The sequence below is a fragment of the Carassius auratus genome, unplaced genomic scaffold (genome assembly GCF_003368295.1).
Source record: "Carassius auratus strain Wakin unplaced genomic scaffold, ASM336829v1 scaf_tig00033420, whole genome shotgun sequence".
Taxonomy (NCBI): domain Eukaryota; kingdom Metazoa; phylum Chordata; class Actinopteri; order Cypriniformes; family Cyprinidae; genus Carassius; species Carassius auratus.
The window spans coordinates 171,610-182,573 of NW_020526078.1; the positions used below are offsets into that span (position 1 = coordinate 171,610).

At 37.6% G+C, this 10,964-nt stretch overlaps 1 protein-coding gene across 1 annotated transcript; it reads left to right on the plus strand.

The window, feature by feature from the left end:
- Window positions 1-381: 381 nt before the first annotated feature.
- LOC113081223 (butyrophilin subfamily 1 member A1-like) lies at window positions 382-9,851 on the plus strand. Its single transcript, XM_026253305.1, has 6 exons — window positions 382-736; window positions 2,609-2,968; window positions 4,534-4,641; window positions 5,121-5,159; window positions 9,023-9,064; window positions 9,160-9,851. Exons 1-6 carry the CDS (start codon window positions 685-687, stop codon window positions 9,747-9,749), a joined length of 1,191 nt encoding a protein of 396 aa, XP_026109090.1. The 5' UTR covers window positions 382-684; the 3' UTR covers window positions 9,750-9,851.
- The last annotated feature ends 1,113 nt before the right edge of the window (window positions 9,852-10,964 follow it).

Below are 10,964 nucleotides of genomic sequence, written 5' to 3' on the forward strand. Positions count from 1 at the left end.
TCTCTCTCTCTCTCTCTCTCTCTCTCTCTCTCTCAACAAGAAATTAACTGACAGGTCATGATGCTTGTAACTTGTCATGACTGTGGTAGTGTAGTAGTAGAGATCATACTGTGATTTATTGGTTATCAATGGCCTGAACGTTCCCTAACTTGGCTGCTCTCTCTGCCATAAAGAGTGTTGGGAATATCAACATAAATGTAAAATATTGCATTTAATTCACTTAATAACTTTGACAAAATCTGACTACAATCAAACAGGAAAATGTATAAATTCCTTTAGACGTGTCACGTGTCGTGTCTGTGTGCATTATCACACTGAATCATCCTCGCGCGCTCGTCACAGAGATCACACACTGCATGCATCGCAGGTTTCATTAAACAGAATCACATCTGACAGAATCGGACTGCTGTTCTATTTTTAGAAAGTGAAAGCAAACAAGGAGGAAATCTCGAGCACCTTTGGATTCTGAAAGATTTCCGTGTGTTTTAACATTAATATGTGACGCTTTTATTATGTTGAACGCGTAAAGGCTCAGATTCACTTAAATCAGAAGTCAGTTTTTTCATTTTATTTAATTTCTTTAAACAAAGCAGTCCGATCGATGATGTATCTCATGTGATTTCGGAGATTCCGGAAGAATCTCCCTCAGAGTTTGTTTTTATTGGAGTCTGTATTTTCACAGGAATGTTGTGGATTATTATCGTTTTACTGGTGAATCTCCTCATAGAGACTTCAGGTAAGAACACCACAAACACACGCGAATCTTTACAATTTTTATGAGAGAATGTGCTTATGAAACGTGGATTTAGTGTAATGGGACAATGGGGGGGTGGGCATATTGATTTCCATCTGTAGGGGTGCCACTATGGTTTCTGGGTCCCCTGAACTTGGGCGTTAGCTTGGGCCAAAAAGTTTCGAGTGCCCTCTCCCTTGTCAGGCCATTAGAAATGTCTTAACATTATATTTTTATTTTACTATGAGTTTAAGTAAGTCTCAATGACCAGTTTTTCAGTGACATTTAAAGCCAGAATGGCAGCCTGCCTCACTGATCTTAATCAAGCAGCTTTCTTTTCAGCGAATCATCTGGGTTAAATGTATTGTCTGCTTTCTGATATAATGGAATGGGCTTCAGACTTTAGCTGACTATAGTCACCTTTATTTATATAGTGCTTTTAACAAAACCAATTGTGTCACAGCACTTTACAGTATCAATCACCCCTTTGGCCACCCTGATCAAAACTGCCATTTTTGTCCCCTTTTTCTTGACAAGAAATGCATTTATTAAGAAGTAGAACTGGCGTATTTCTTTGCATCCACATCAAACGGGAGACTTTTCAGATGTGCACTTCAGCTTCACCTCAGTGCCATGCTACAGCAGCCAAATGAGCTTCAGAAGAACTACAGTGAACTGCAGTATGATGAGATGTTGTTATGCTGTATGTCTGTAAAACTGTCCTGTCAACCATCTCACTGTGTCACAGCACACACTCTTCAACTTTATCTGAATCTGTGGTGCCACACTCTGATCGCGACATTATAAATAAGCACACAAGAAACTTTCAGTTCTTTAGTCAGTAAAGTCATGAAATGAACAAAAAGTTGATTAAAGCTGCAAACTGTAAAAAGTAAAAACAACAATGAAACCATTTAAATGCATAAAATAACACATTTTACAGTCTGGAATTTATGTGCTGTTGATTTCCAGCCTTTTCACATTCTTATCACTATCTGCATGTCTCATCCATGAGTTTACAATGTTGTAGAACAAGCTTTTGGGGGTTTTGAGAACCAGAGCCGAGCTGACTGGGCAATAAAGCTATAGTAAGCCCCATTATTTAAATAACTAGAGGTGATGAATAATACCAAAGTTATCACATTCACTCAGTATTATTTGATATAAAAATACACAAATATCTCAATTACAGTTAAGTAGAAATTAATTGCATTCAATTGTGTTTTAGGCAGTAAAATAGTCTAATATACTAACTGTGAGAAGACAGTTAGCCCCAGATTGCAACAGAAGCTTGCATGTTCTCCCTCACTCTTGCTCATCTTACCACTAAGTCATTTTAGTCATTTGTGCATTGTTTTACCTGCTTTTGGCATATCTGACAGAACTACAAACTTTCCAGTGATGTCTCTGAGAAAGAGTTATTTGTTTGACAAGCTTGTGTGTCTGTACTGCTTTGCGCTCAATCCACTCAGCGTGCGTTGCTTATCGCCGCACACACATCAGCTATACATGCCTTAATATTGAGTGTTAATCACAAATTACATGCATTTACTCCATAGACATTCTTAATCACGAATAACTGGATACTGCTCTCTGTTGTCTGTGTTTCTTTGTCTGGTGTGGTATTGGCTTTTGGAATCAGGGCATTTTAATGAGCACAAGTATGATTAAAGGAGTTTACAATTTAAATGACTGGATTCCTCCTGGAAAAAAAATGTGCAGAGTGGAACATGTGATCACACTTGAAATATTGTAGCTAATGCACTGTTTATTTAATTGAGTCTCTCTCTCTCTCTCTCTCTCTGTCTCTCTGTCTCTCTCTCTCTCTCTCTCTCTCTCTCTCTCTGTATGTCTCTCTCTCTCTCTGTCTCTCAGTGTCGTTGACTGTGGTGGTTCCTCCTGATCCTATAGTGGCTCATGTGGGATCCACAGTGATTCTTCCCTGCTGGATCTCTCCTCCTGAGAACGCTGAAGCTCTGGAGATCCGCTGGTACCGTCAGGATCACTTCAACAACCCTGTTCTGCTCTATAATCATGGGAAGATCCAGGACATCCAGGAATGTTACAGGAAACGAAGCTCTCTGACTCTGCGATCAGATCAGTCTGGTGGACTGAAGGATGGAGACGTCTCTCTACGACTGATGAAACTCACTTTTCAGGATGAAGGTCCATTTCACTGTTATGTGAGCGGAGAACATTTATATGACAGTAAAGAGGTGGTTCTCAAAATCACAGGTGAATGGCCATTTTCTAAGGATTTACATCTCATTAATATTTCAGGCAAATAAATTGACAGTCCACTTTAGACATTTTGCTGGCTATAATTAACTTTTCAACAGTATGTTAATTCATTCTAGTAACCCTAGCAGTCTACTAAAACTACTATTAGTCTACTTATTACTATTAGTCTACTAATGAGAGTTAGAAAACATTTCTTGTGCCTAACAGTCCTGGTGTTCGGTGATCTGCAGCACTGACCAAAAGTTCAAAAAGCAGACAGCTTGGATGTGAGGGATCTAGAGTTATTTTCTGAGCCCGTTTACTCTCTCTGGATACATACAGTTCTGTAGTTCTGACGATGGAAAGAAGTACAACTTCTGCTGGGACTTCTTGACAATGGAGTCAATGGGATTGTCCCACTTCAGGTTCTGAGAGATGGTGGTTCCCAGGAACCTGAATGACTCCACTGCAGCCACAGTGATGTTCATGATGAAGAGTGGGGGGAGAGCAGGGGGGTTTGAGTGTGGTGTCATCTACCAACCTCAGGAGCTTGACAGATGGGTCTTTAGATGTGCAGTCATTGGTGTACAGGGAAAAGAGCAGTGGGGAGAGGACACACCAGTCTCACTAACTGTTGCCTATCTGTCAGAAAGCTGCTGATGCACTGACAGAGATAGGAACAGAGAGTTGGGTTAGTTTGTCTGGAGGAGTGTTGGGATGATAGTGTTGAAGGCTGAACTGAAGTCCACAAACAGGATCCTCACATAAGTCCTTGATTTGTCCAGATGTTGCAGGATGAAGTTCAGTCCCATGTTGAAACTACAAAAGGTCCAGTAAGGGTCCAGTAATGTCCTTCAGATAAGCCAACACCAATTCTCTCAAACAACTTCATGACCACAGATGTTAGGGCAACAGATCTGTAGTCATTAAGTCCTGTGATTTTGGGTTTCTCTGGGATGGGGATGATGGTGGATCAACTCCTGCGGGTTGCTGGTCAGAATGGGTGTGAGGTGTGAAACTGGGAGTTTCAAACCTGCAGTAAAACCCCATCAGGTGTCCACAGTGCTGGGGATGGTGTTGTGCAGTTTGTAAAGTCTTTCAGGCCTTTCCACACTGAAGCAGGGTTATTGGCTGGTTTTCCAGATTTTTTGCGTGGCTCTTCTTAGTTACTCTGACCTCTTTTGTCAGTGTGTTTCTGGCCTGATTGTACAAGTTTCTGTCTCCACTCATGTAGGAATCGTCTTTGGCCTGACGGAGCTGAGTTTTGCTGTGAGCCATACATGCATGTTAAATAAGTCCTGATAGGAAGGCACATATCCTCACAGAAATTAATATATGATGTTACAGAATCTGTGGGCTCGTCCTGATCAGTGGCAGCAGCTTCAAAAACACTTTAATCAGTGCTGTCGAAACCACCCTTCATCCATGCAAATCACATCTATTAAATTACTCTCTGGGATTATCTTTTTTCAAATGCAAAATGATTTGTGAATGTTAAAAATGATTTTTCTACTTCAAATTACTGAAAATGATTCATATTTTTTGAAGGTGTTTAGATTAATCTGGTTTGTATTTCTCAGATTCATCAGGTCCATGGATGACTATTTCCATTTCCCTCATCCTTCTCATTTGTGTTCTTCTGGGCTTGTTTGGGCTGATTCTCTGCAAATACAGAGGGAAACTAAAAGGTACAGTTTTTCACATAATCCATGATACATATGCATAAAATAAAGTGGTTAAACAGTGACAGAAATGAACAGAATACATAACAGAGTAACACCAAATCACATGGCAGGTATGATGGAAATCATCCTGTGTTTGTGACTGTAGAATTCATATCCAAAACAATCAAAAACGGATTGACACCGTTTACTGGATTGATAGAATGAACTAACAAAATACTTTTACACAAATGAGTTGGACTCTCATAATGTGTAATGCCAACCTCAGAAATGACATTTGACCCCGAGCCAAAAAACATTGAACCCAATGGATAGTTTGTTACACATTCATGGCAATATAAGTGAATATATATGAATGAAAATCTGTCTCTCTGTCTGAACGGGTTAAGTGTAATTTTTTTTATTGTTTTGTAGTTCAACGTCCTTGGAGTATTGTAGAGTAGATTGATAATTAACCTCTTCAACGATATTTTCTGTCAATTTAGGTCATGAGGAGAAAACTATGAAGGAACTGGAAAACAGAGGTATTTGGAGAAGTTGTTTGTTCTTATGACTGTATTTGCTGAGATCAACCAGTAATTGTTACTAACCACAAACACATTAAAAACGAATTAGCACCGTAGCTTAGTTTGCTTTTATATCACAGAGCAGTGAAGTCTGAGTGCACCAGTGAAAATATCTCTGTTTTTTATTTTTTATTATTATTCCAAATTACACATCATCTTTCATAAATACATTTATTGAAGAGCATCTTGTGGTTTAATGGAAGAAAAAAAGATAATCTGTACTTAGAGTTCATTGTGTTTCATATATTTTTTTCTTGTTTTAAAGATTTTACAATTAAAGATTTGTTATATATAGAAGCATAGATTATATATAAAAATTTGTATCCCAGATTTTCACTGTTTATTTTACAAAGTATTACAGACACAATTTCTTATAAATGTCTATTATAATGGATTGTGAATATAATAAAATGGGAAATGCATACACTAATTATGCTCCTTGTACACTGATCAGGCACAATATCAATAGCACCTGTTTAACATTGTGTAGATCCCCCTCATCCTGCCAAAACAGCTCTGATGCATCAATGCAAGCGCTTCACATAACATCTGAACATGTCCTTTGGTCTCTGGCACTAACACTTCAGCAGCAGATCTTCGAAGTTGTGAGATGGGGCCTAGAGCCTTGCATTACAGCACTTACTTACACCCAAATCTTATTCCAGGTCACATCTCAGATGGGCTGGGTATCTGGCCTGTTTTAAGCTTCTCCTTTTTATATTTTAGACATCTGTCAGTTAAGGTGATGGAAAAGATGAGCTGTGTTGGTTGAAACAACATGAGTCCATGCTACGATGACTGTCAAGACTGTCTAACACAGTGTTTAGAGTCCACACCAGCAGCAGCGAGCATGGCTTCAGCGCAGCTGGAAGAGTTATAAAAGGAAGGATGACTGGGTTAAAACTAGGGCTGCCCCCGACTAAAGATTAGTCAACTGGTACTTGTTAATTTAAACTGACTAATCACACATTTATATTAATTTATTTTCTTGAATATAAACCTGAATGAGCTTTGCCGCAGAGCAATGGCAAAAGGAATCACTATGAATGTGTTGAATAAGGAGACAAAATAAGGAGATATTTTAATTATTTATTTATAAACAAGTGTTTTCTGAGTATATGTCAGCTGTTATCACACCATCTCCACAGTACAGTGTAAAGTCCAGAGTGTACGGCCTGTCCCTCTGACCTCTACTACTGCGCATTTCAGCCTGTCTGAGTGAGATTTCTAGCTGGATGAATGACCATCACCTTCAGCTTAACCTTACAAAGACTGGTTTGCCTTATACACCATTAGGAAGATTAGACCCTTCCTGTCAGAGCAAGCAACCCAACTTCTTGACCAAGCTCTTGTTCTCTCCAGACTGGACTATTGTAATGCTCTCCTGGCTCTTCCTGCATGTACTGTCAAGCCTCTGCAACTGATCCAGAATGCAGCAGCGAGGGTTGTCTTCAATGAGCCAAAAAAAAGCTCATGTTACTCCTCTCCTCATCAGGTTACACTGGCTACCAGTAGCCGCTCGCATCAAATTCAAGGTACTGATGCTTGCCTACAAGACGACCACTGGCACGGCACCAACTTACCTAAACTCACTGGTTAAATCTCATGTGCCCTCCAGAAGTTTGCGCTCTGCAAGTGAACGACGCCTTGTGGTGCCATCCCAAAGAAGTTCAACATCACTCACACGGACCTTTTCCTGGACTGTGTCCAGCTGGGGAATGACCTCCCAATCTCAATTCATACAGCTGAGTCTTTACTCATTTTCAAGAAACATCTAAAGACTCATCTTTTTCACCAGCACTTAACTAATACTAGCACTTACCTTTTCTTTTCTTGTCTGTTATTATGATACGTGTTCTGTGCTAGACTAACTGAGACTTGTCATGGCACTTGTATTCTGTTGTTGTTCTCTTGTTGACCTGATTGCTTCTATTGTTCTCATTTGTAAGTTGCTTTGGATAAAGGCATCTGCTAAATGATTACATTTTAAATGTAAGTGTATTTTAAATACAGGCTTCATAGAAAGTGTTACCAATTTTTTTTTTAATCTTAAATGTACTAGCATTGAAAGTAAAAGTACAAGTAAATGCAAAATGTAAAAGAAGCAAATAGAGTTCCAAAACATGATAAATGCCATTTAAAAACAAAAGAAAAAAAGTTTGACAGAATCAGTATTGTATCAGTAAATCTCCATCACAGGCTTTTAGATGTGGCGACATTTAATACACAGAGCCGTAGGTCACTGACAAGCTGCACTATATCGTGTTCATAAGATGAATCGCATTCGATTATGAACGTAATATTGCGTAGCTTGTTAGGGTTTTTATTAATGCCATTTATGTTTTTGTCAATACAACAGATTTCTGTGGTCTAATGTGATATTGTTCATGATGAAGTGTTCTTTTACTGCTGTAATTCATTTATAGCATTTAACAAGATGACCCGTTTAATTAATTTTGAAAGCGATGACTGATGGATGTATTTTTAGTCCAGTGTCTGGATACAAATATTGATTATGATATAATATAATTAGTATGTGGATAAACTTGCTATTTTGTGTATTTTCATCAGTTTCAATATTAAAAATAGCTTTCATATTGATTGATGTATTTTGAGAAAAAAAATGTATCACAGATTTATTGCATTTAGGGGGAAAAAAAAATATTATACAATTTTATAATCTATGTAAATCAAAGGATGTTATTATAACCTAAAGGTGCTATGTGAAAGTTTGAAACAGAAAATAGTGGTTTTCATCCTGCCACTTTCTTGATAAAGAAAACACATTTTTACTCAAACATTTTAAATCAAACTGGATTTATTGCATTTGGAAACAAAACTGTTCATGTACAGTATATTTTATATTCATACACAGCTTGAGTAACAAGATTGTGTTCTGTTTTAACTATTTCTTCTATTTTATATTTTTGGGTAAGAAGAAGCACTTCTTCCGGTACTTAGTGTCTTTCATTCCATCACAAGAAAACATTTCTGGAACCTGCATCTGAAACAGCATTTATATTTACATAGTTTCTGTATCTCAGAGGAGACATGGATTCATTTAAACTGCAGATACGGATGTATAAATAGGCTTCATATTTAAAAAAAAACAAACAAACAAACAAACAAAAAAAAAACACAATCGAAATGTGAAATTAAAACCTCCAGTAGGAGACAGCAAGTGAATGCTAACGAGTCAACTGATTCATTGTAATGGCTGATTCATTCAGAAACAAAGCATTTGACTGTGTTAGTGAGTGAATCACTGAATGATTCATTCAAAAAGCTGATTAATTCAATAAGTAAACACTGTCCATTGCTCAGAGACACAAAACAGTGCTGTGATCTGTTTGGAACAATTTTTGTTTTCTAAATTGAGCAAAAACAAGCAAGTACAGTAGTAGTAACACTGACCAGAGCAAAACATTGCCTCTTCCGGCATGCCTTCCTCTTCCCTAGTTAAAGGACGATTATATATAGGTCCATCCACTTGATCTAAAATAAAATGTGAACACTGTGTTTTGAACGCCAATTGAGTTTTTCAGCCATTTGAGCTCCAGTAGCTCTCCTGTGTGATTGGACCAGATGGATCAGTTGTACACCCATGACCCTGACTCTGCTTCACTGGTCGTCTTTCCTTTTGGTTCAAACCACTGCATACCAGGAACAGACCACAACACTCAAACACTCACAACTGTCCAAAAATATAACCAGTGTTATTCACTTCACCTGTCAGGGGTTTTAATATTGTGTCAGATCAGTGTATGTTCTCAGTTACAGCTGTAGTTGTCTTTCTCTAAAATTGTCTGTTCTCATTTTAGTTGTGGGAGATGCAAATATAGAAGAACTGAGGAAACATGCAGGTAAGCCATCATTTCAGTTAAATATGAAGATATGTGTAAATATAATCCTATACACGTAAAACTATGAGGGAAAACTTGTATTTTTTTCCCCACAGTTGAGATCACTATTGACCGTGAGCATTTACATCCAGATCTGACGGTTATTAAAGACTGTAAGATCTTGAGGGACAGTGATAAATATGAACACACTGGAGAGGGATTTCCATATGAATTATGTGCTTTTGGAGCCCAAAGATTCACCTCTGGTCGTCACTATTGGGAAGTAGATCTGGCAGTTCCACCTAATCCTCCCAAAAACTTCTGGATAATTGGTGTGGTGAAACATGGAAACTTTATTACAAAAGACAGTTCTGCTTTAACTCCATCAAGGGGTTTCTGGTTCTTGTGTTCAGACGGTCCTCGTGGCTTTTACACCAACACTGATCCACCAGTTAAACTCTCTCTGACACCGAGACCTGAACGACTGGGAGTTCTGTTAGATTATGATCACGGTCAGCTGTCATTTTACAACGTCACAGAGAGAAAACATCTCCTGACCATCAGCAGCAGATTCTCTGGATCAGTCGCTCCTCTCTTCAGTCCTGGAGCAGGTGATGAGAGCGCTCTTAAAATCCTGGATCTTCCAAAACCTGCAGAACCAGCTGAACCCAGTCCTTTACTGAGTAACAACAGCTCAGACGCCTGACTGACTAATGCAGTTTAATCAGAAACAAACACCTACACAGAAACCATTCTCTCTAATGACCTGATCATATCATCGTTACACATCAGAGTCGAACAAACACTAGACGACTAAAAGAAAACAAAGTGTCTCAGTTCTAGAATGATCAAGCATCTCTACTGAATTCACATAATTTCTATTCAGTTTGTGAAATGTAAAATGACACTAATAGAAGATAAGTCTATTCAGTTTAACACATTCTACTGAATGAGGAACAGTTTGAGTAAGTCCAGACATAAGTTCATATATCTTGTGTCTGCAAACACAGTTGATGAGGTCAATTATTTGTACAGTTCTCAGTAGATATTACAGCGTTCCTTCATCCTCTCTGTTACAACCTTCATCTGATCTAACATCTCTTCTCAAGCACTTAACTAAAACACAACCATAAACAGAGGAACTTACTAGAACTGCTGTTATACTTTTGTGCATTTAATTTGTGTGTGTGTACTAATCTATACTTTAAACTTGGCATTGTGTATTAGGAATATTTGTAAGCCACTTTTTTTTTTTTTTAACCAAAAATGTATTTTCAAAAATATTTGTATTTCTTTTTGCTGTATATTTGATGGAGCAACATGAATTGCAAATGTTGATGAAATATTTTGTAAAGGTGCTTTTGCTAAATATTTTTACAATTATTAATGGGTGATCATTGTACTTTGGGGTCTTTGTTATTTTATAAATCATTATATTTGATATTTAATTGCACATTGATTATGTGTTAATTTAGTAAATAAAGTAAATTAAAACAAGATAAATCATATGGAGGAAACAGTTTTAACAATACACCTGAATCAACCGAAGAGACATTATTTCTTCTATTTCTATTTACATAAAATGGTAAAAAGCGCAGAAGGAGATGTTCAGCAGAATATCCATAGACAGTCATATATCTATTAAGACAGTCCCAGTTTCCACTATGGAAATAATGAAGACTGCGACTGTCTAAAATAACTCTATTAATATGCTTTACAGTTCTTTTTCTCTTTGGCTGACACACTAGAACTGATTCACTGGTCCAATTTACCACACCATTCATTCAGAAACATTGACATTTTTTATTTTAAACTATAGCACATTTTACAATTATTCTAATGTTTCAATTTTTCAATGTTTTCTGCAAAATGTTACATACAAATATCCTCATTTTGCACTGGTTTAACTCAAGCCATCACA